Source organism: Moschus berezovskii, chromosome 26, assembly GCF_049115385.1.
Source record: "Moschus berezovskii isolate FMDL1 chromosome 26, NW_MosBer_1.0, whole genome shotgun sequence".
In the NCBI taxonomy this organism is placed as follows: domain Eukaryota; kingdom Metazoa; phylum Chordata; class Mammalia; order Artiodactyla; family Moschidae; genus Moschus; species Moschus berezovskii.
This window is the reverse complement of record NC_142485.1, coordinates 26,018,356-26,044,113: the sequence shown is the minus strand read 5'-3', so window position 1 is coordinate 26,044,113 and position 25,758 is coordinate 26,018,356. Positions and strand designations below refer to the sequence as shown.

At 36.3% G+C, this 25,758-nt stretch overlaps 1 protein-coding gene across 26 annotated transcripts in view; it reads right to left on the bottom strand.

The window, feature by feature from the left end:
* The window catches only part of PCM1 (pericentriolar material 1), an 86,004-nt gene that overhangs the window by 44,206 nt on the left and 16,040 nt on the right, over nucleotides 1-25,758 (bottom strand). For 11 of the 26 annotated variants that reach the window (XM_055416465.2, XM_055416464.2, XM_055416474.2 and 8 more), the window contains 14 exons: nucleotides 25,277-25,447; nucleotides 24,974-25,090; nucleotides 17,855-18,032; nucleotides 17,598-17,687; nucleotides 14,851-14,951; nucleotides 13,104-13,320; nucleotides 10,386-10,587; nucleotides 8,380-8,553; nucleotides 7,690-7,847; nucleotides 7,339-7,568; nucleotides 2,813-2,949; nucleotides 2,545-2,674; nucleotides 1,401-1,541; nucleotides 501-691 (listed from right to left, as the gene is read on the bottom strand). In XM_055416465.2, the coding sequence (XP_055272440.2) occupies nucleotides 501-691; nucleotides 1,401-1,541; nucleotides 2,545-2,674; nucleotides 2,813-2,949; nucleotides 7,339-7,568; nucleotides 7,690-7,847; nucleotides 8,380-8,553; nucleotides 10,386-10,587; nucleotides 13,104-13,320; nucleotides 14,851-14,951; nucleotides 17,598-17,687; nucleotides 17,855-18,032; nucleotides 24,974-25,090; nucleotides 25,277-25,447 (2,237 nt within the window). Of the gene's footprint in view, nucleotides 1-500; nucleotides 692-1,400; nucleotides 1,542-2,544; nucleotides 2,675-2,812; nucleotides 2,950-7,338; nucleotides 7,569-7,689; nucleotides 7,848-8,379; nucleotides 8,554-10,385; nucleotides 10,588-13,103; nucleotides 13,321-14,850; nucleotides 14,952-17,597; nucleotides 17,688-17,854; nucleotides 18,033-23,315; nucleotides 23,505-24,973; nucleotides 25,091-25,276; nucleotides 25,448-25,758 lie in introns of all 26 variants that reach the window. The other 15 variants (XM_088832788.1, XM_088832787.1, XM_055416469.2 and 12 more) reach the window with 4 other exon arrangements.

The following is a 25,758-nucleotide window of genomic DNA, read 5'->3' as shown; positions in this document are numbered from 1 at the left end:
CAAAAAATGTATATATATACACATGTATATGCATACAAGGGTGTGTATAAAACTTCAGTTAGGCATAATTAACTATGAGATGGCTGTTACTCTTCAACTGCTATAATATAAAATGCTTAACTCTGCCTTCCACAAAACAATTCTTCAAATAAATTAAACTAGTAATCATATCCCCTGGGACTCATTCCTAAAGTAAACCTCCCTCAACTTTTAACTTTTCCTTGAGTGACAGTTTTCTAGATCAAAACCCTTAAGAAAATCTCTATCAGTTTGGTCAAATGTCTTAGTAATTTTTTTAAAAAATTTAAAAAGAGAGAAAGATGATGCTATGAGAAGTTACAACAGAAAGTAGCTGGACTGAGTCACAAAGATGATGCTTAACACCCAAGCCTCACCGCAATAGCAGACTTATGCTGTGATGCAGAGGGAAAATGAGGCTGCCTATCCTACAAGTGTTAAATAGGTGGTATTTTTTAAACTGATTTAAACACCTCTCTTACTTTTCTGTTCTGCTTTGCTGAGGTGTACATAGGTTCTCAGATCCATCACTTCTCAGTGAAACAGCCACTGGAGATGCAGTTTCAGCCAGACCTTGCCTCCTCTGATGTTCAGCCATCAGAGCTTCCAGCTGCTTTCTTCTCTGTCGTAGCTCCTCCCTTAACATTTCATGTCTTCGCATATCTGACCATACCTGTTATTTCAAAAGTTACAGTCAAGTTACTGTAAATACTGGAATTGTTTCAGCCTTAAAGAAAAACAGGTTAATACTACTGCTAATACCAACAAAAATTTCTATCCTCACTCTATCCTTTTTACACTGAAACACCTATGAAGGTTAAAAAGCTATTTTAGTAATAAATTAGAAAAAATTAGGCAACCATTAATTCTTAAATAATACAGTCAGGAGACACGAAAAGACACAGGTTCCATCTCTGGGTCAGGAAGATCCCCTGGAGGAGGAAATGGCAACCCACTCCAGTATTCATGTCTGGGAAATCCCATGGACAGAGGAGCCTGGGCCACAGTCCATGGGGCTGCAAAAGAGTCAGACATGACTAAGCAACTGAACACACACATATTAACTTCATCAACTATTGAGAGAAAGTTATGTTTTCCATAAATCACATATAAATAAAATGCCAAAGGACAAGTTTTCCTAAATTGAAATGAATACTACTTACTGTAACTATTCCTTACATACAATTCTGCCAAATATCTGTTAATAAAGGGCAAGACTTAAGATACTTAGAAATATCTTAATTACTTTTTGGAAAAAATTATTTCTTCCCACAACTTAAAGGCACATAATAGGCTACATTTAAAAACATGTTTCACAGATACTCAGTTTTCTTCCTTAAGACATGACTTAAGACCCAGGAATAAAGTGCAATATACAATACCTCATTATCTACCACTGAAGAATCATGAGGCTCAAAACCAGATTTGCTTGTACTGGCTTCATTTTCATTAACAGCTGGGGATGAAGTAACAGCTGGCATATGTGATTTTGTGGGACAATTACCCACATTAGCAGCTGACAGCTAAAAAAGAATTAATAAAAACTATTATAAAGAATTTAATTATGTTAATTTCACAAAAGCAATTATTTCACCATTTCTCTAGGGCTTTGGTACCATATTTAGTTTGTTATTGCCACACCTCAATTGCAATCATGATTCAAAGAAAACCTAACATAAGAAAACAAAATGAAAATGCAGGCTAAAGATGCTCAGTACCAACCCTCCAGAACAACAGGACATGAGGGATAAAACATTACTGTGGAAAATGTCATATACTCAACCCAACTCTGGCATATATTCCTCTGGTATTTAGATTGGAAACAAGAAAAAAGACTTAGACAAAGAATAAAAGATAAACATCTAGAAAACAAAGTTATATTAGAAATATCACTTGATACATCTCCTTTTCTTTGAAAACAAAACCTGACTCATAAATAAAGCTATTCTTAACAATAAAGTGTAGGAAAAACCTCAAAAAGAATGGACAGTTCCCTCCCATATTAACCCTACTCCTGATTACGTGACATGGACAAATGTACATGACATGTACGTTCTCTGCTCAATCTCACACACCCATGCGTGGAGTACTATTTAATAAGCATATATACATATAATATTCAAACTACAAATAAAGTATTTTAATTTCAAAAAAAACTCACGGTAGCTTAACAGCTTTACCATGGGATTTCAGACCAGTAAGAAATGGAAATGCTTCTCCCTTAACTGCAAAGTTCAAACCAAAATATCTTAATATAATAAATAGTTATGAACACACATGTTCTGAATCAATAGCCGGGCAGCCCCACAAGTGAAAGAATGTAAATAATCAAAGTTAATTCCTATGTGCTATCTTTCACAGTATAAAGGTACATCCCTAATCCATTTCATTTGTCCATCCGTTTCTTTAATCATAGAAGATTTATAAATCTATCATATTAATGTTAAAAAAGACAAACAGTACTTTCAATTGACATTAAGGTTTTAAATATCTTTCTTCAGACAAACAAAGAAATTTCCTAATTACCTGTAAGTTAGGACATGCCTTTTGCAATTCTTGAATTTTCTCTTGAATCTCAATCAGTTTCTTTCTTTCTTCCTGCAATTGTTTGAGTTCTCTCTGTTGCTGCTGTAGTTTAGCCTCATAAAATTTCTCTCTATAATTAAATTGACATTATATTTGTGGATTCCAATAAATCTGATAACAGCATTAAACACGATGTAGCAGAGTACCTATGGAGACTTTCTAACAAGCACTCAATTTTTATGACATGAAAGTCAGAAGCTTAACATACCTTGCCTTTTCATTTACTCCAGCATCTTTCTGTGTTTTATTGCTATTTCCTCTAGTGTTATTTGCATTTTGTTTGGTGTCTTCTGCTGGGAAGAAATCCTCCACAGAAGTAACTCCTTGATCAGCTGCATCATCATCCTAAAATAGCATCATTATATTAAAATGATCTTGATATGCGTAAAGACATTATCCAATTCATACCTTAGTAAATATGACTCAGTTGTAAAATTCACATAAAATTGAAAGCAGTAGGGAAAGCATATGATTTTTAGAGAACAATGAAGTTCATCTTCTACCAATGACAGGAAATAAAGTATTAAAACAGTATATTAATAATTTGAGCTGCCAATTACCCAGTAATGGCAAACACTAGTTTGCCTTTTCCTTCCTTGACCAGATTGTGAACTATCAAAAAACAGCTTATATGAAAAAGATAAAAACTGCATCACGGAATCTGGGAACTCTTGATATGAGATCATTTTTCTTCAGATATAACTTTTATATCAACAATTTAATAATTTATGTCTAGTATCACTTGCTCAGTTAGTTTTCCATTTCCTCACTTTGGTATTTAGTTTGTGAAACAAGTACCAATGGCTCCCAATAGAAAAGCTAATGAGAATGTACCATCTCAAATGTGTCACTGGAAAAACAACAAAAACAAGAAAAAATTACTTATCTTCCTAACAGTAGGTCCATATCTTCTGTTAAAATCAATGTACTTATTAAACTGTTAAGATTGGAGGTCATCTGTCACATTTTCTTAAAAATATTTAATACTGTACACTTTATACATGCTTTCTCTGCAGATATCAACTGAAACTGCTGGATATAGAATTCTAGTAAAATCTTAAAGAGTTAAAGCTGACTATAGATTGCAAACCTATCTAGTCCATTTTAAGCTTCTAGACATAGTGTTACTCTGGTCTTCTCATAGATCTAAAAGCTAAGCTAATATATTACTAAAATGGTAAGCTTAAAAAGAACTGAGCTGCAACCCAAAGATACCGAAGATGGATCATGAGGCATTTTCATACAAAAAGAAGTGGAAAAACCAAAATATGAGAAAAAAAAACACCCTGAAGTTTCAGGTTGTTATATGAGGGTGTCTGAACACTTGATATAAACTCCAACACTAAAAGTAACTGACTACAGAATTACTGATGTAACACATGTTGTATTACAAGAGATTGCTTAAGATGGCAGAGCAGAAGGACAAGCGCTCATCTTCTGAGAGAGCACCGAAAGCAACTAGCTGTTGAACCACCATTGACAGGTGGACACTGGAACCCACCAAAAAAAGATACTGCACATACAAGGACAAAGGAGAAGCCGCAATGAGATAGTAGGAGGGTCGCGATCATAATAAAATCAAATCCTATAACCAGCAGGTAGGCGACCCACAAATTGGAGAACAATAATACCAAAGAAGTTCTCACAATATTGTGAAAGTTCAGGCCACCCATTAGTCTCCCCAGCCTGGGGATCCGGCAAAGGGACTGGGAATCCCCAGGGAATCTGACTTTGAAGGCCAGTGGGGTTTGATTACAGAACTTCCACAGGACAGGAAACAGAGACTCTACTCTTGGAGGGCACTAACACATTGTTTTACAGATTAAGATACATCAGATGGACATGTGAAGACTTAAAAGACATCATAACGTTTTACAGAGCATGTAAGTTGTCTCACTTAATCTAATCAGGAATAATGACAGTTTTATACAATCATGATAACTAATATAACTGTTTAGAACTTCTCCTGAGTCCCTTGGGAGAAAAGGATGTAAGTAAAGGAACAAGCAAAAGAAAACTACCCATAATAAAACAAATAAAACTTATCAATCTTAAACATACAAAAACTTGGGGAGTTTTGGATCATTTTTTTAAAAAGCTCTCAGGACAAGGCCCCTTAATTCTTTGGGGTTGCAGTTTTCTTTTTTTTCATACATGTCATTTCCCTAAAACAAAAGAGCTCCAGTCAACATAAACCTGAAGTTAAGCTGACTCATGTATAAGCCACCAAGTTATTCACCATTTGTGATCTATTATTTCCAAGCTGGAATCAGGATTGCTGGGAGAAATAACAACAAGCTCAGATATGCAGATAATACCACTCTAATGGCAGAAAGTGAAGAGACACTGAAGAGCCTCTTGATGAGAACGAAAGAGAAGAGTGAAAAAATAGGCTTGAAACTCAACATTAAAAAACCTAAGATCATGGCATCTGGTCCCATCACTTCATGGCGAATGGAAGGGGAAAAAGTGGAAACAGTGACAGATTTTGTCTTCTTGGGCTCCAAAATCACTGCAGATGGTGATTGCAGCCACAAAATTAAAAGATGCTTGGAAGGAAAGATATGACAAACTTAGCATATTAAAAAGCAGAGACATCACTTTGCCAACAAAGATCCATATAGTCAAAGCTACTGTTTTTCCATTAGTCATGTACACATGTGAGCGCTGGACCATAAAGAAGGCTGAGCACTGAAGAACTGATGACTTCAAATTGTGGTGCTGGAGAAGACTCTTGACAGTCCTTTGGCCTGAAAGAAGATCCAATCAGTCAATCCTAAAGGAAATCAACCTTGAATATTCACTGGAAGGACTGATGCTAAAGCTGAAACTCTAGTACTTTGGTCACCTGATGCAAAGACCTGGCTCACTGGAAATGATCCTTATGCTGGGAAAGACTGAAGGTTAAAAAAGAAGGCAGCTGCAGAGGATGAGGTGGTTAGACAGTATCACCAACTCAATGGACAGGAATCTGAACAATTTTCAGGAGACTGTAAAGGGTAGGGGAGCCTGGTGTGCTGCAGTCCATGGGATTGCAAACTCAGACACGACTTAGCAACAGAACAACAACTATATGTATATACACATAAGGTATTATTTATATTTCATAATTATTTATCTATGTAATTATGGAGAGAGGTGTATATATACACTGATATGAAGTCGGAGAAACCTGGCATGCTACAGCTCATGGGATCACAAAGATTTGGACATGACTTAGCGACTGAAAAATACCACATTGATATGAAGAAATCTCTGACATGTGTAGTAGGAAAAAAAGCAAGTTGTAAAATAATATAATCTGTATAAACACAAAGAAATAAAAAACAAAAATCTTATGTAATTTTTGTTTACAACTACAAACTGATTTAAATGCACAGCAACCTCTGTGAAGGAGAATGGGATTATGAAGGTTCAGAGAGTTTATGAGGAATGTTTCCTTTATTTTAAAATAAAGTACACAGTCATCTTTCACTCAAGTAATTAAAAATAAGCATTTCAAAAGAGATTGTAAATAATATTTGAATTTTTTTATTTCCCAAAAAACATTTTTCTATACATTTATTAGTGTGGTTATATACACTTCATTTTTTCGACATAACATGAGCTAAGCAAACCTAAATGAAAACAAATTTACCAGAAGATTTCTGGATTTCAAAAATCATATAAATTTGAATACTTTAGAAACACTCTTAAGCATATTTCTATACAGTGATTATGTTGCTGAGAAAACAATAGAAATATATATGTAACAGATGAAAAGGATTGATTTTAAAAATAAAGTTCAGTCATTTTTAAAAAGGTTTAGAGCTAGTCATAACTTTGGACCACAACAGTCAATAAATACAGTCTGCTACTGCTGCTAAGTCACTTCAGTCGTGTCCGACTCTGTGTGACCCCACAGACGGAAGCCCACCAGGCTCCCCCGTCCCTGGGATTCTCCAGGCAAGAACACTGGAGTGGGTTGCCATTTCCTTCTCCAATGTGTGAAAGTGAAAAGTGAAAGTGAAGTCGCTCAGTCGTGTCCGACCCTTAGCGACCCCACAGACTGCTGCCTACCAGGCTCCTCTGTCCATGGGATTTTCCAGGCAAGAGTATTGGAGTGGCTTGCCATTGCCTTCTCCGAAATACAGTCTAGAAGTGTATTAATAATTATGTAATTTTATGTTCATATATACAAATGGCTTTTTAAAAATTTACAATAGGTCCAACTTTACTTATTTGGCCTTACTGAATAAAATTCAGACAACATATGGTTTTTCTACATCAGGTAAGTTAAGATCTCAGCCAGAAGTCTCAACTCTGACAATAGTACAACTGTGGTTAATTAATATTTCTAATCTGTATGTATATCCACCTAACTGAGATGCTACTGAGTTCTACATGATACAGAACTAGACTCTCTGGCAGGCAGACAAACTTGTTTCTGTAATAAAGTTATACTGGTACACAGCCATGCTCATTTGTTTACTGTCTATTGCTGCTTTTGTGCTGGGTATTGTGACAGAAACTGTATGGCCCACAAAGCCTAAAATATTTACTAATTCACCCTTAGGAAAACTTTGCTGATCTCTGGTAATATGGCATGTAAAGTGCTGAGCATATAAACCACTATATAGTTAGAATTCAATAAACATACACTAGTATACCCACATAATTATCAAACATATACACACATTTTAACTTATAAGACTGTACATTTTTTGACAGATTAAAAAAAAAAGCAGCATTTACCTGCACCATGGCAACAAGGTTCTGTAAGTGTCTAAGTTTCAGTTTTGCAGCCATAAGCTTCTGGATCTTATGTTCAAATTCAGCATCTTCAGGAGTCTCAATGATCAGGCTGCTGCTATGACTAGACAGTGAAGCTCCACTGAGGGCCTCATCTTCTGCTTCCTCCTCCTCATCTTGACCTTGTGCAACAGGCATCTCCTGTTCTCCTTCTCTATTGTATCGACAATCTGCTGAAAATATGTATCACTGAAATCAGTAACTTAATGAACTTAATTAAGAGCTCTAAATAAAGAAAATCCACCACTTAAAGAAGAATATGGTACAAGTATCTGTAAATAGAGTCAATCATACCTGAAGAAGGAGGCATGTTTAGAGCCCTTATGTTGGCAGCAGACCTGTTGTTAATTTCACAGTTAGAATTAACTGCTCGCCCATCTCTATTGTTAGAAACACACTGTGCATTAGAATTACTATTTACTTCATTCCAGGTGGCAGCTACTTGTGGATTTCTGAAAGGAAGAAAAACAGCCTCAAGTTACTTAAGGTAAAAAAATATATGTAATATTAAAAAAAACAAAGTTTTAGAACTACTAATAAAAATAATTCCAAACTATGAACATCATTGGCTATTTCCTCATTTAATTTCATCTTTTAAATAAATAGCTCTTGCATTTCACTAGCTTCAGCTATTCAGAAATTTAAGAAGAAAAATATCTAAAAAAAAATCAAAATTACAACAAAGAAAATTAAAATTACACCAAAAAATAAAGACAAAGGAAAATGAGAAGTTATATACTTCTTATAATTAACTTGTATTTGATGTAACAAATAGCAAATTTACTAAACTTCTGTACTCAATACATCCCTACTTGCTTTTCTTTACAGGACAAGTTAAGATTACACTGACCAAACAGTAGACTCACAGGAGAAAAGCTTAAGTAAAATGCAAACAGTAAGCACTCTACTGAGGGTTTTCTGTTCCATATTAAAAGTACTATTAGAATGAGTATGTTAGAAAAACAAACATAAAAAAGTTCTCACCGAATGTTAGTAACAGGTTCAGAGTTTTCATGTTCGGAATCATATTCCGACTCTTCAGTTTCTTCTTCTTTTGTGTTTTCATTCACAGCATCTGTCATCATATCCGATGTTTGCTCATAATAATGAACTAATTCTCTTAGTTCATTCAACCTCTTTCGAACTTCATTTAACTTCCTGATAAAACAACAAATACATACAAATTAACACCCATTTTAGTAAAATAAAGCATACACTATTTCCATACAGTAGCAGCCAGCACATACAAATGTTAAACTCAGTCAAAGTTTATGAGACTACAGGGTATGAGACTACAATGAATTTAATTTCAAGTACAGGTTATTGGAAGGACTGACGCTAAAGCTGAAACTTCAATACTTTGGCCACCTCATGCGAAGAGCTGACTCACTGGAAAAGACTCTGATGCTGGGAGGAATTGGGGGCAGGAGGAGAAGGGGACGACAGAGAATGAGATGGCTGATGGCATCACCGACTCGATGGACATGAGTTTGAGTGAACTCTGGGAGTTGGTGATGGACAGGGAGGCCTGGAGTGCTATGATTCATGGGGTTGCAAAGAGTTGGACACGACTGAGAGACTGAACTGAACATGTTATTAAAAATCTCATCACCTTATATCCAAACATTACAGACAAAAATGTAAGAAATTCTCCTTAAAGTGCTCACTTTAAACAGGTACAAATGTTAACAGCTTAAATCTTAATGTCAAAGATATCCCTCAGTTCAGTTCAGTTGCTCAGTCGTGTCCGACTCTCCGCGACCCCATGAATCACAGCATGCCAGGCCTCCCTGTCCAACACCAACTCCCGGAGTTCACTCAAATTCATGTCCACAGAGTCGGTGATGCCATCCAGCCATCTCATTCTCTGTCGTCCACTTCTTCTCCCGCCCCCAACCTTTCCCAGCATCAGAGTCTTTTCCAGTGAGTCAACTCGTCGCATGAGGTGGCCAAAGTATTGGAGTTTCAGCTTTAGCATCAGTCCTTCCAATGAACACCCAGGATTGATCTCCTTTAGAATGGACTGGTTGGATCTCCTTGCAGTACAAGGGACTCTCAAGAGTCTTCTCCAACACCACAGTTCAAAAGCATCAATTCTTCGGCGATCAGCTTTCTTCACAGTCCAACTCTCACAGCTAGGTTTCTTAATAAGTATCAAGAATGTGAAGTACTAAATATTTCATTTAATTGGACCTCTCAGGAAAATCCCATATCCAGGGATTACTGAGCATTTACTGAAGATTCTCAATTTGTCTACAATATATATACAGCTCTATAAAGTATGTCACATTTTACCAAAAATAATACTTAGGTTGTTGAGTTTTTACTGAATTCCAGGAATAATGCCAATAGTTTTTAATACTTAAAACACCTTTATGATCAAATATATTATGCCAGACGAAGAGAAAGAGGGTGCTATTTGAGGGTGCTATTTGTCCATAGTCACACAGCCTTGTGAAATACAACTTCAAGGCTACCTGACTCTACAGTCTGGGCTAAAATACACAGATCTTTTAACTGCAGTACCTTTACTTGTAAAATAAGAATACAGTATGTACTGCTGTGCTCATTCACTCAGTCTTGTCTGACTCTTTGTAACACTATGGACTACAGCCCACCAGGCTCCCCGTCCATGGAATTTTCCAGGCAAGAATACTGGTATAGGTTGCCCTGCCCTCTTTCAGGAGATCTTCCCAACCCAGGGATCAAACCCACATCTCTTGCATCTCCTGCACTGGCAGGTAGATTCTCAACCACTGTGCCACCTGGGAAGACCCCAGGAATACACTAGCTCACAGAAATTACATTTCTCTAGGATAACTCAAAAACGCATGTATAATACACACACACTTACTCTTCCACTATATCACTTAAGAATGTTTATCATATTAAATTCAGTTTTTCCAGACTTTCCAACAACAAAAAACCCCAAATTTGACCCTATGATTAAATTATAATCTATGTAAACAATGTGCATAGAAATGATTTACTGGAGTTTTTCAGTTGGATTTAGGTGGCCTTCATTTTCATTCTGATTCTGAGAAACTAGAGAAGCAGCAGGATAAGGAACAGATGGCGTGAGGTTATTGGATTCTCCATTGACCACTGGTGTTAAGACTACAGGAGCAGAGGGAGCTGTGGTTGTACTTCTCTGATCCACACTCCTTTGTGGAGAGGCTGAAGAAGGCACAACTACCAAAATAAAAAAAAGAAAAAGCCAGGTAACATACATAAATATAGCATCAAACAACACATTCACAGTTTGCTTGGACAGAGAAAAATGAAAACTAAAAGTCATTAACATCTTAAATTCTGCAGCTTTAAAATGTGAAACTTAAGCATATAACATCCAGGCCACTTGTTTATTAACAAGTCCCTCAACCAACCAGAATTAAAACAGAAAGGAAAGAAGAGCAGGAAGACAAGATGGAAATCAACAAGAACTATGATATTCTACCTTGACAAAGTAACGAGAGTGCTTCTCTGATCAATTTGGTTCTAGGTTAAATTAAACACAGCCACTGTGTATGACGTGCAGCCCACCAGCTACAAATTTATGGGGCAGCCCTAGCTGATCAGGTCCCTGAGAATGTTCCACTCCAGAGGGATTCTATCTGGTCTCCAAGATGGAACTCTTCTTGTTCCAAAAGATAAAGCAAAATGTTAAAGTGACTGTGGTACATTACAACATGAAATGCAATAAAATTTTCTAAGTGGTTGATGGCTAATCCTTTGCAGCTCTGCTGTTGCTGCTGCTAAGTCGCTTCAGTCGTGTCCGACTCTGTGCGACCCCATAGATGGCAGCCCACCAGGCTCCACCATCCCTGGGATTCTCCAGGCAAGAACACTGGAGTGGGTTGCCATTTCCTTCTCCAATGCATGAAAGTGAAAAGTGAAAGTGAAGTCGCTCAGTCGTGTCCGACTCGTCACGACCCCATGGACTGCAGCCTACCAGGCTCCTCCATCCATGGGATTCTCCAGGCAAGAGTACTGGAGTGGGTTGCCATTGCCTTCTCCGCATTTTAATTACTCTTCTGTCCACACATATCAGACAAAGATATCTTATGCTTTCAAGGGCAATGAATGAAGACTAAGAATCTTCGTGCTTCTCTCCTACCACTCTAAGTTATTATCATTTATCTTTCTCACAATGATAACCATCATTTGTTGCTCACATTACCATCTACAACAGCTGGTTTCCAATAGTCTTTTCTTTCTATTCCTTGACTGTTCTACTTTTTGCTGCTGCTTTCACGCTTCTTCCCAGAGAAAAATGATTTTTTAGTCTCAGTAGACACACTGCTCCTTTCTTTATATGTATAAAACTGACCACAAGGCTCTGAGTACAACTTCCGAAAAACTTAAAGACCTTTTTCTTGGTTATGATCATCAGTTTAGGAAGAATAAGCATTGGGATTAGATTATACTCTGGAGGAGGGGGAGGAGTAGCTGAAGTCGAGGGAAAGGAGTGTGTTTCAGGGCAGAAATAGTACACTTCTTCGAGGGTGGCAGAGAATTAGGCTGAAGAACAAGGAACAGGGATCCACAGATGGTGTTTTCTATCCCTCGTTTTTTCTTTAATAAGACAGCAGCTGAAATGCTAAAGAATAATGACCAGTGGGGTTGATCCTGCCAATTCCAATTTCCAGCGATAGAGCTCCTACTATCAACTGTTTGAGGAAGAGGCAGTGACCAGACTCGGAGAAGGATGAGGTTAAATGAGGACAAGTAACTAGATCTCAATGAGACAAAGGCAAGGAAAACATGAGGTCGGAAAAGACAGTTTCTACAGTATAACTGAGATGACCACTGGTTTTCTTATATAACTAACTAGTTATAAATCAATATAAATAACTAGTACAATCAGCCCTCCATATCCAAGAGATCTGCAGATTTAACAAAAAGCAGACAGAAAATATTCAGGAAAAAAAACAGGTGGATCTGCAGCATGCTGGTTAACTGTTTACACAGCATTGACACTGTATTACGTATTGTAAGTAACCCAGAGATGATTTCAAATGGACTGGAGGAGGTGCTGAGGTTGTATGTAAATTCTATGCCATTTTGGATAAGGGACTTAAGCACCCTCACATTTTGTTATCTGTAGAGGGTGTGGGTGGGAGTACTGGCACCAATCCCCCATGGATACTAACAGAGGGTTGTATAATTATTTAACTAGTATAACTAGGCTGACTCTATGCCTTTTCTATTCCCACCTGAAATGACTAGTTCTATATTTCAGAAAATGAGGTGTTTGGAACTTTCTACACTAAGTAAGTTTTTCATATCTCAGTTTTTTTCGTATAAATACTTCCTAAATCTGTTTCATAATTTTAAAATAAATGTACTAATCTGGTTTAGTTTTTCTTTAAGGAAAAATTTTGGATATGCTAAAAAGTGCAGCATTACTATCTCCAAGTATCTAAGTGCTTTGATACTTTTCCCTTTCTAAAATGCTACCAATTTTTCAAGCCCAAATTCATCTTTTTTTCTGAATTTTACAGAACATATCTACCATCTATTTGGCTTTACATTACATAGTTTTATTACTCAAAAATGTTTCACATGCAAGTGGTATTTCATCACAAAAATCATAATTTTGAGTAACTATGCATTCATTCATTCATCAAATATTTACAAATTACTACACGTTGACATATATACTTATGTGTCCTATATTTTAAGACTGCTGAGCCAGATTTACTTACATGATGAATTGTTCAAATGCTGATCTCGAAGTGTATGAAGTTCTCCAAGAAGTTTGTCCATTTTTTGTTTCTTTTCTTGTAACACTCTCATCTTGCTAAAAAGTTGGACTTTTTCATCAGGTAAATGCTCTGAAACTGATGGATTTCTGCTCTGAGAAATCTCCCTAGTTAACGAAAGACTTTCTGCTTGTCTTCTGTTGTCTGGAACAGCTGGAGGCTTATTAAAAAAAAAGAAGAAGAAGAATAAAGGCAATTCAAGGCTGCATTCTCATTTTAAAGATGAGAAAATATTCTTTATAAAAAGAGACAAACATCTGTATAGGTTGTGCTGCTGGGTAAGCATATGTCTTTCCTTTTCCTCAATTACATACAGTTTTTTGATGTGCCACTATATATACTGTGATATATACTGTTTTATAGACACAAATAACTACACAGTGGGGATTTATTGGATGTTATTACCTGGATCTAAATTAAGTGCTAGAAATGCCACATTTTATACAGAATAAACCTTCAAAAATCTCATCCTCTCTCTTGCCATCTTTTTAGAATCACCATCATAAACTTCTTAACCTATAGGTTTTTCCTAACACTTCTTTCCTATTAAAAAAAATTAATGAAACATTTATGAAACATAAACCTACAAAGGATTAGGGAATCATATAATGAATAACCCACCATTGACTTCAGTCCAATTTCAATATTTAATAAACCTCAACCAATTACTCTCTCAAGAGATAACCACAATCTGGAATTTGACATCTATCATTCTCATACATGTTTTTATTTTATAATACCTATCTATGTATCCGTAAAAAATATACACTCATTACACATTTTAAAAGATAAGCTAAGCGGTATCCTTCTTAAACTTTCATTTTCATTAGCTTTGGTTCATTTACTATAACTGGTTATGGGATTTCGTTCTGTGTATATATCATAATTTATTAACCCATTTTCCTGTTCATGGACGTTTAGATTGTTTCTGCTTTGCTATTAATACAGTGCTGCCATGAACATTCTTGTATGTATCTCCTTTTGAACATCTGAGAGTTTCTCCAAGGTGGGCCACTGCAGGGTCACTAGAGAAAATGTACTAGATACTGCTAAGTAACTCTTCAAAGTAGTTGAAACTCTCCAAAGTAGTTGGGTCATTTTAACTTGGTCAGCAGACAGGAGATACTGCATTGTCAACCATACTCATTTCCAATGGAGAGAGATTAATTCACCCTTTATTATTCAAGGCCCACAGATTGAAATTTTTAATTTGTATCATTATTTACAAAGGTCATCAAACTTATTAACTCTGAAATTAAACGTTAGGACTTCCTTGTTAGTAAAACACTGCAAAAACACAGATTCACAATAACTTAACAGTTGTGACTATACAAACTTTAAGATGAAATAAGAATGTGTCATCTGGAAGCGTAAGAAGGGGAAGTTTTACTCATCACTACGTTTAAAGGAGGTATTTTCTCTAATTTAGTGTTTCCCAAAGTATAGTCCCAAGATGTCCAACAGTGGAACTGTATGGCAGGATGCCCATCTCAAATGTGTGAATCAAAACAATTTTGGAAGTGGACGTTCCCACTGACCAGAAATGTACAATTTCTAACAATCATGCTGCATGACATCTATGCTTGGTAAAGTTTGAGAAGCACTGCTTTCGTTAATGTGATTTTAAATCCAGTACACCAAAATAATGAAGTACTGCCATGAGAATCATGGCATACAGAATCACAGATACCTGAGAATCACGAAGCTGATTGTGAAAATGATGAATTAAATCATTCAATTCTTCGTTTAGTTCAGAGGTGATACTGACTCCAGATAGGCTACCTGTAGTTTCTGTTACAATTAGAAAGAAAGTTAACAACTATTCATTAAAGCAAATAAATGAAAACAAAACTTTTACTTCTGAGAAGTTAAAAATAAAATGGAAGGGGGTGTGCTTAGTCACTGACTCATGTCTGACTCTTTGTGACTCCATGGACTGTACCACGCCAGGCTCCTCTGTTCATGGGATTTCCAAGCAAGAATACTAGAGTGGGATGCCATTTCCTTCTCCAGGGGAGTCTTCCTGACCCAGGGATCGAACCCATGTCTCCTGCATTGCAGGCAGATTTCTTACTATCTAAGCAACCAGGGAAGCCCAAATTGAGGGGTAGGGGTGGGGGTTTAAAAATGGCACTTAATGTAAGCTGAAACTAGTTAACTCTTAGATTTATCTGCCAACCAATCATTTTATGTTTCCATCCAACCTGAAAAAAAGGAAAACTCATAAAACTCTAGTATTGTGGTTCAACTCTTTCTGTCCCAACAGTCAGGAAGGGAAACTGCTACATCTCAGTTAAGCAAAAGGACTCAACACAGTTCCAATGAGGTGGATGAACCTAGAACCTATTATACAGAGTGAAGTAAGGCAGAATGAGAAAAACAAATACCATATATTAACACATATACATAGAATCTAGAAAGATGGTACTGATGAACCTATTTGCAGAGCAGCAATGGAGACAGACATGGAGCACAGACCTATGCACAAGGGCAGGAGGGGAGAGGACGGAAGGAGAGGGTGAGATGAACTGAGAGAGTACCATGGAAGCACATACACAACCATATGTCAAATAGACAGCCAACGGAAATTTGTTGTATGCCTCAGGGAACTCCAACTGGGGCTCTGTAACAACCTAGAGGAGTGGGAAAGGGTGGGAGGTGGGAGGGAGGTTCTCGAGGGAGGGGACATATGTATACCTATATCTAATTCATGTTGATGTATGGCAGAAATCAAACCAACGCTATAAAGCATTTATCCTTCAATTAAAAATAAAAATTTTTAAAGGGGAAAAATAATAGGGACTCAACAGAGTCGGGGTACAAGCAGGTCTACCAAACTGGGCTGGAAAAGTGGCAGGGAAAGTGGTGAGTCTGAAAAAGCCCAGTTGATTCTCACCAGTCTCAATCCCCACCTCACCCAACAAAATCAATGCTCTATACAGGGGTCAGCAAACTTTTCTTAAAGATTCAGATAGTAAATGTTAGGCTTTGTAGAAATACATTACTTGTCTCAACTACTCAATTCTGCCTTTGCAGGGCAAAAGCAACTATATGTAATACATAAACAAATGAACATGGCTATGTTCCATGAAACTTTATTTCAGGCCAGTTTGCTGACTTCTACAATAGAACAGGTAACTTACTGAAGCACTTGCTTGTGATACAAGTTATACTACAAGACCACAGTTTTTATCTTTGTCAGGCTATATTCCCAAGGCAGTATTCTGATGACAATTTTATTGACAGTTACTGCTCTCCTACTCACTCAACCATGCTTATCTTTCCAGCTCTAAGAGACACTATAAACTATTTCTGTTTTGAAGGAAAATATTAGCTTTTTCAATGAGAAATTAGAATTTCAGGGCAGGATAATATCCCATGTATCTAGTCCAAACTATTTGAAAAAAATAAATTAGAATCTAGGATAACACACAAGCTAGTTAACTGATGAAAGGGAAACTCATTCCCATGAAAATCATGTTGCCTCTCTTACAGACCAGAAGATTAAAGACTGTTTGTTTTTTCATCAGTATTCTCCTGCAAAATCTCGTAAGTGCAAGAGGAAAACTGTCTTCAATCATTAACCTAAAATTCTTTTTGAACTAGTACATAAAATAAATTCAAATTTAAATTCCTATACATTCTCCTCTTGGTCCCAGACTCATAATAGTACAGTAAAAAAAAAAAAAAAATTACCTGCTTACTACAAGGGAAAAATAGGGATGAAGATTTGCATAATTACAATTATATACTATACCATATATATACAACTATATACATATGGTATATGCTATGCTATATATAATTACTACAAAAGAGTAAGTTAACTTACAAGTCATAAAAATTTCCTATGAAAATGGAAAATTAAATTACGAATAACAGTGATCAGAAGGTTGAGCCAATGGGCTTGGTGTAGACAGCATGATAAACTGAACAACAATAGGGTAACCACAGTAAGAATCTAAAATGGAAAGCCCATAGGAGATAAACTATTACTAGACTGGGATGACACACTACTATAAATTAGACCCTAGTTTTACTGAGTTCTAAAAAGTAACAATTTGTTTTTGACTGAGAAATTAAACACTTAGGTTTGAAGGTAATGAGAATAACTGTAAGGTTAGATTCAATACCAAAGAATTCAATACTATTTCCATTTAAGTGATACACGGTCTGAGGGAAGAAGGAAGAAATGAAAGAACATTTCTGAGTCTCAGACTGAATAGGATACAAATTTAGTTCAAAGGAACTAGTGCATACAACTGGGTACCTTACTGATACAATAGTGAAGCTGCCTTTCTTAAAGTTTTAACCCTTCCTTGGCAAGTAAGCAAAGTATAGCAATCCTAGCTGAATAAGTACAAAAGGCAAAAATAAAAGCAACAAGAGCCCTATCAATCTGAGGTACAAAAACAGAACAACAGCCTGTCCCTTTACCTCTTATGGGTACTCTCTGATGCAAAGGTGAACGAGCCGGCTGTCTGCCTGGTACAGTATGATGGCCAGGGGTTGTCTCTGCAACCTTTTCTGCATAACCAGAGAAAAGCACAGGACAGAGTAAGCCTTACATGCAGGTTTTTAAACTAGGCAACAATCCTAGACCTGATTAAATAACAACCAGCATCCACCTTGCAATCTTATCATTGCTTACTGTGTGTTACTTATAAAAACAACATCCTAAGACAGAAGCATACCAGAATCATCCATCACAGCTATTGCTTGCTCGGCTTTATGCTGCAGGGCAAGGAGAGCAGCTTGTCGCCCCTGCAGAGCTCTCAGCTGCTCCTGCTGCTGTAACATCCTTTTTAATAAATCATGTTGTTTCTTCAAATTTTCTATCTCTTCCAGAGGCTCCTGCTGAGGATCTCTGGCCTGAAAAATAAGACCAACAATACTTATATCTATCAAAATCTATGCTCATGTGTCAACTATCAATGGTAAAATACACACATAAATAATAGATGTGTATTAAATATATAACCCTAGATACAGACTTGAAAGAAAAAAGAAAAAGAAAATGATGACACAGAGACAGCCTGTCATGTTAAGAGTTAGGTAATTAAGTAATTTCAAGGTAAAAGACCATATCACAGACTTAGCATGAAGAAGAATTAACAAAAGGAAAATAAAGGAAGAGGTTTACAAAAGGAAAGATAAAAGGGTCAAGAAGGCAAAAGGAGCTACACACAGAAACATAAACACACGCACACATGCGCGTATACACGCACAGGAATGAGAGATCCAAGTCTAATGGAAAAGGAGAAGCACATTATACCAGGTTAATGCCCCAAAAGTAGCCCTGAAAAAGCCCAGACCAAAAAAGTGTTCTGCCCCATTCCTAGAAGGGATGTTTAAACCCAACAAAACCAACAGATGAAATTTTTTTTAATTTTTATTTGATTTTTTAAATGCATTTTTATTTGATTATCTGATGTGAAAGGCTTTAATTTACTTGTATCACTTTATAGAAGCATAAAATAAGAAAAATGCTTTTTTTTTTCTTTTAAAAGATGCTTCCTTAGATGAGTTTGAGAACACAAACTACTTTGAAATTCCCCCTAAAAGACAGCATTTTGCCTAAAAGAGGAACAGACTGAATAGGTGTCAATTATAAAGAACCATAAAATTTTAAATATTAATCTTCAACCTATTCAAATGTAACTCAACCAGAAACGTTATGGTCAATTAACCAAAGAGACAAATTTAAGTGCAACTTGGAAACAATAAAATTTTAAGTCAAATTATGCATGAAATTATACCATAATGGTACTTTTCATCATCGATTTGCCTTTTTAAATTTTTATATCTTAAAAGTTTAATGATTTTACCTAATATTTATACAAAGTATTTCTATTAGCTTAGAAACAGTCAATTTTAAATTTGCATTGCTATCAAATTTTTGTTGGGGTTATTTATAGACTTTAAATGAATGACCTCCCTTGGCCCTGACTGAAGTTAACAAGGAGAATAAAGAAGTTCAATGATTTCTTTTGAAAATAAAAATGCACTGATCTGTATTCCCTATGTACATGTAATTCCAGGAGAAATTAAGGAGAACACAAATGGCTCTAGAGAAGTTTCCTTCTGGGTGACATTCCTTACCAATACTTTGTAAAAACGTCTTCTCTTTACCTCCCCAAGCAGAACTCATCAGTAATGTGAGTAAGAATGAGTAACTGTGTAACTTGGCAAGCAATAAAATAAGTACATGGCTCAGAATTAAGAACTCAAAGAAATGAAGATCAAATAATAAGTATAAGACTGCAGTCAGAATTTTTAATGAATGTATCAGAGAAGCCAAGTCAGTCCTCTATCTATCATGAACATGGAAGAGAAATAACACATCTTGGTTAAGCTACTATTTCCTGGAGAATTCCCAATAAACTGAACCCATTTTCAAATCAACAATTTACTGAGTTCTCTCCCATCCAACACAAGTGGAGTTACTCTTTAACATTACATTCATTCCTATAAAAAGTCATCTTCTTAGTTCTGGCTCAATTCAAGACTGTTTACATCTTGTAAAATAATTTGAAAGATGAAAGAAAACTATGAATCTGAGATAGCGAGTCATCTCAGATTTGATCCAAATTAATTTCATCAAAAAGTGAAAGTCGCTCAGTCATGTCCGACTCTTTGCAACCCCATGGTCTATATAGTCCATGGAATTCTCCAGGCCAGAATACTGGAGTGGGTAGCCTTTGCCTTCTCCAGGGGATCTTCCCAACCCAAGGATCAAACCCAGGTCTCCCACATTGCACACAGATTCTTTACCAGCTGAGCCACAAGGGAAGCAATGTCATCAAAGTCACTGGTAAAATATAAACCAGATCCAATTAGGTACAGATTTCAACTGGAAAGACTCAGAGAAATATCTCGAGATTGACATCAATCAGATACTCCAACAAAACATCAACAGTAAATAACTAAGAAAAGAAACATTACACATATTAAGACAAAAATTCACCTAGGGAAAAAACCATCAAGAATGTACTATCTCCATCTAATTCATAATTTTCTCATCTCTCAAAATTAGATTAACTTTCAAGAATTTACCAAACAATTTAATATTATGGTTTCTTACCCAAATTACATCCTTAGATTATGTCTTATGTACTTAGAACTATCTCTGAAGAAGCATAATCTGGCTTGGGAGACATATCTGCTGCTGCTGCTAAGTCGCTTCAGTCGTGCCCGACTCTGTGCAGCCCCACAGACGGCAGCCCACCAGGCTCCCCCGTCCCTGGGATTCTCCAGGCAAGAACACTGGAGTGGGTTGCCATTTCCTTCTCCACTAGGTGGGCTAGATGTTTCAAATAAAGACTTAATTTGTCCACTATATACAAAGCAGTCTTGAATAAACTGCCACATGTAACAGTTATAATCTTGAAATTGTCTTCAAAATATGAGTATTCTAGCCTAAGACCCTTCCCTTCTCTTCTCTCCTCTTTCCACCATACCCAGGGGGCTATAATGCTCAAATTTTCAGAAGACAATCTTTCCTAGAAACTTTTAACACAGAATGTACAAAATGTATTATTTACTAACTCTATTTTTGTCATACACTGGCAACCTCTTTAACATCTAGAAAGACTAGATGTTGTAAATGAGGACTTATTTGTCCATTATATACACTATATATACAGCAAAGTGAAACAAAATGCACTAACAGAAAATACAATGGTTACTCTAGCCCACATGAAATAATCAGAAATGATAAAAAAGAAAATAGCAAAAAATGGGTAGATGGCATTTTGAAAAGCTTATGAATTCTCTAAGCAGTGAGATTAAGTGTGGGGGGAAGATGAGTGTGGGAAAACAATGAAAGCATTTTGGGAAGGCTTTCTTTAAAAATTATGCAATGATATCATGTCTATAAAATATTTCAAGAAATAGATTCTGCCCTTGTAGGCAACCCAAGAATATCAATTATTTCCTATTAAGGTGCAACTCACAAAGTTGCTTTAAGCTCAGAACCTCGGTTAAGACACCAACTTTTTTCCCTAATCTTGTAACAGAATACTACATTTTGAAAGATGTTAAGGAGGGAATGAAGGTAGGTGGGGAGGACAAGAGGTTCTGCAGAGCAGAGAAAGGATAAAGACAGTCAGTGGGAATTAGGGTTTTAAGAAACTGAAATCACTTTATGAACAGAGTACTGACAGAACTACCCTAGGATGGCCCTAAGAATCAAAAGATTCAAAAGAAGCATATTAAAATAAACTCCAAAAAAGAAGTTCAAGAGAAAATCATATTCATTCATAAGGTCATTATTCAAAGAAACCTAAAAGCAGAACAACAGCTTTTAAAAGCAAACATAATGCCTTAAGGAAAAAAGCTAGCAGATACTATGCTATAGTAATTAAGTTCTGCTTGTTGCTATTCAAAGACTTCAGAAGAAAGGAACATTAAGTTCCAAAGGATACCTATTTTCCCCCACTCACCTTTTCTTCTCCAATGCTACTAGTTTAAAAATAATCAGTTACTTTACTCTTCTGTTGAACTGGGACACCTTTTGCTTAACATTTTATAGTAAGATCACTATGTTGTTGCTATTTAGTGGCTAAGTCGCATCCAACTCTTTTGCGACTCCTTGGACTGTAGCCTGCCAGGCTCCTCTGTCTATGGGATTCTCCAGGCAAGAATACTGGAGTGGGTTGCCATTTCCGTCTCCAGAGGATCTTCCCAATCCAGGGATCAAACCTCTGTCTCCTGCACTGGCAGGCACATTCTTTACCTCTGAGCTACCAGGGAAGCTCAGGTGGTTTGAAACCATATCTTCAAAACCTTGTGGGAGCTGGGGTGGGACACTAAAATAACTAGAGGTTAAGTTTAGTCATTTTAATTTTTTTTGGTCACTTTTGCTGCTGCTAAGTCGCTTCAGTTGTGTCCGACTCTGTGCGACCCCATAGAAAGCAGCCAACCAGGCTCCTCCATTCCTGGGATTCTCCAGCCAAGAATATTAAAGTGAGTTGCCATTTCCTTCTCCAATGTATGCATGCATGCTAAGTCGCTTCAGTCATGTCCAACTCTGTGCGACCCCATGGACAGCAGCCCACCAGGCTCCTCTGTCCACAGGATTCTCCAGGCAAGAATACTAGAGTGGGTTGCCACTTCCTTCTCCAAGATAAAGACTAATCCCAGGTAATAAGCTAGTAATAAAACATATGAAATTGGTCTTCAGTTCAGTTCAGTCGCTCAGTTGTGTCCAACTCTTTGCGACCCCATGAATCACAGCATGCCAGGCCTCCCTGTCCATCACCAACTCTTGGAGTTCACTCAAACTCACGTCCATCGAGTTGGTGATGCCATCCAGCCATCTCATTCTCTGTCGTCCCCTTTTCCTCCTGCCCCCAATCCCTCCCAGCTATACTCAATTATTAAAATAGTACTGTACTCTTGTCAAATGGATAGGAGCACTTTTACAAATGCTATTTTTTATTCAAACTGTTTTAAGTGGAGCTACACAAATAGTTGTCTTTAAACCCTTCCTGAATGTCTTGATGCAAGTCATGGAAAATTTCTAAAGAAAGAACATTTAGAGCAAACACTGGAGAAAAAAGGAGCAAAAACATTAGGAAACAAGTCAACTGACTAATAAAATATTTTTCTGAAAAAAAAGGAAAAAAAAAAGAAGGGAAGGTATTTCCAATGGGAAGAAAAAATATAAATCAAAAGCACTATAAAAATATTTCATTCTTAAAAAAAAACAGGAAAGCTAACGGCTTGCTCCATTTTTTCTCTCTTTAATAAATGACTAAGGAAATAAGACAAGATTTAAAAGGACCATTTTAATCCATAGACACAAATATCAGAAGCAAAAGGTAACTAATGATCAGGGTTTAGAAATGTGTTATATTTTGAGCTCTCAATAGCAAAAAAAAAAAAAGGAAAATGGATTAAGTTTCAAGACCTTTGTTAATGCAAATTAAAAACAGCTGCCACACATAGTCCACAGAGAGGAGAATAAGAAAGCAGAAAAGAAGAAAAACACTAAGGGATTCTTACTAATGCAAATTACTGTACAACTAGCCATGTTAATAACATACACATTTAAAAGTTACAGCAATAACAGAAAAGCAAATAAGGAAGAGGAAATATGAACAAAAGAGGTGCTCATTTAGAGGGTTCCCAAGTTAATATTGTAAAGTATACCTTTGAGGGAAATCCACGTTTTCGGCTACATTTCCTATTAGGCCTCAGCTCCCTGTCATTCTGAGGAGGTCTGTCACCTTTCCCTTTTGGACTTGTAGTAACATCAATGTCTGAAACCTGTTCTTGTGAAGCTGAATTCCCTAGTTTGTCCTCAATGCACGGCCGAATTCTCAGACTAAAAGATGCCTCCTTTATTAAATAGTGTAGCATATTAATTTCTTAATAAAAACTCCTGTTTAACATATAAGCCAGCCTTGTAAACAAATATAAAAATTTACCAATCCATGATTTAGAAAATTAATCCACCCTCTCCCCAAGTGGCAATAAAACTTTAGACTTTTAAATTACCATAGACTATTGGCTTATTCTAAATAAGTATCATATCTTAGGCAATTTCCAAGCTATACAACAATCACTGAAGCATATTTTAACATTTATTGTATGTTACTGATTTCCAAAATGTCCTGATTTTATGCTATGAAAGAAAGTCCCATCGTGGTGAACACTATATTCACTAGATATACAGATAAATTATTATAATCAATTATACCACTTCCCACCCCTCTCAAACACAATTTCTTTACGCACATGCCCCCACCCTTCCATTCCTGCTGGAATGAAATGAGAGAAAGAAATTATTCCCCACACCACTGTGAACAGAAAAACAATTTCCCCACAGTAGACTGCATTCTTCAACAACCATTTGGCTCAAGCCCTCTGAGCACCTCCTGGTGAATTGGAGAGAAAAAAAAATATTCAAGTTTCCTCTTCGAATCAGGAAGGGCAAGGATGAGAAAGGAGGCAGATAAGAAACTATGCAGGGCAATGCTGAAAGGAAAGAAACCCTCAAATTCTTAATGCTGACCAGAAATTTGGAACATACCTCAGAAACAAACGATACACATGATCTATCCTTTCACAAGAAAGGGATTACTGACAACAGGGTTTCAAGTTTACTAATGCATGGTTTTGGGCACAGCTGCTAAAATAAAAATGTTTACAAGTATACTAGTCACACTAACTTCTATGAAGTGTATTTTACAAATCTTGCCTCAAAGTTCTGAAAATTTCTGATTATTTTCCCAAAAGACAGTATTTTGATATATCTCATTTTGCAGAGTTAAAATTTATATACTTTTCTCACTAAATAAATCCCAAAGTAAATGCTAACCTGTCCCATTTTCATTTATCAGTCGTCTGGTTTGGCTTCAGTTCTAGGCTAGCCTTACAAATGAAAATCCTAACAGCCTTCAAATGGGTCCTCAGTGGCAGAGAAACTTAGGAGGCTTTTCCAAAAGATGATATGCCAAGCAATGACACTGTCCTCATAACTAGTACATCTACAAAGAATTTTAACTCTCCCAATGCCTCTTAAAATGAGCAAAGCTGTGCTTAATGATACAAATGAGGAAACCCAGGTGTTTGCAAGCTGAAGACCAGAAATTATTAATCAACCATTAAAACTACTTTTAATGTTAATAAATAACACTTTTAAATTTCCATGTTCAAAAAGAATATATACAGCATTAACAATCTGAGGGTTTCTTACCTGAGATAAATTTTTCATTAAGGAATGCCTACACAAGTATTATTGTGAAAAATAAGGGGAATGTTTTTATCTTCATTTCCAGCACTTTAATTACTAAAAAGCCGCTTACCGTGGCATCTGAAGCCTCAGACCGCACATCTATGTTTAGCGATGTGCTCTCAGCTACAGAACCAGATCCCACAGCTGAATCTATAGTCCGAACATCCTCCTCCTCATTTTCTCTAGCCTGAAATATTTTAGTGGTATAAATCATACAACTATTAAAAAGGGCAATAAAATGTTACAAGGGATGGCACGATTTTTTAAATATATTAACTCCTCTGGGGTGGAAATCAGAATGTCATCACCATAGGTACACACTGATGTACTAAAAAAATCACTCAGTACATTATGTAAAAGGTTCAAAACTTACAAGAATTTTCTGGAGAAATTTCATATATGACTTTTCTTGTTCTTTAAGGTGATCTATTAGATGAGTGAGGCGCTCAACATTAGCAGATCTTTCATTTTTCTCTACAAGGTCTTCCCGCATGGAACTAGCTTTAGTAATATAGTCACGAATCTGAACAAGCCTGCTTACAATCTGCAGGGGAAATATTGGGGGGTGGGGGGAGGACATGAATATAAACAGGATGTGAGAATGAGCATAATTTATTGAACCGCATAATTTATTGTTCAATAAATAAATCTTATAAACCAAAGATACTTCTAGGTTTATTGCATGAATTCATACATGCAAAAGATCTGAACCAAATTTACAATTTAATCAAAACTTAATAGACAATACTAACAACTCCAATTTCCATTAATTTCAAAATTAGTTTTAATTTACATTACTTGAAAATTTCACTTTATAAAACTGCATATTAAACTATTATTTATATAAATTCTTCC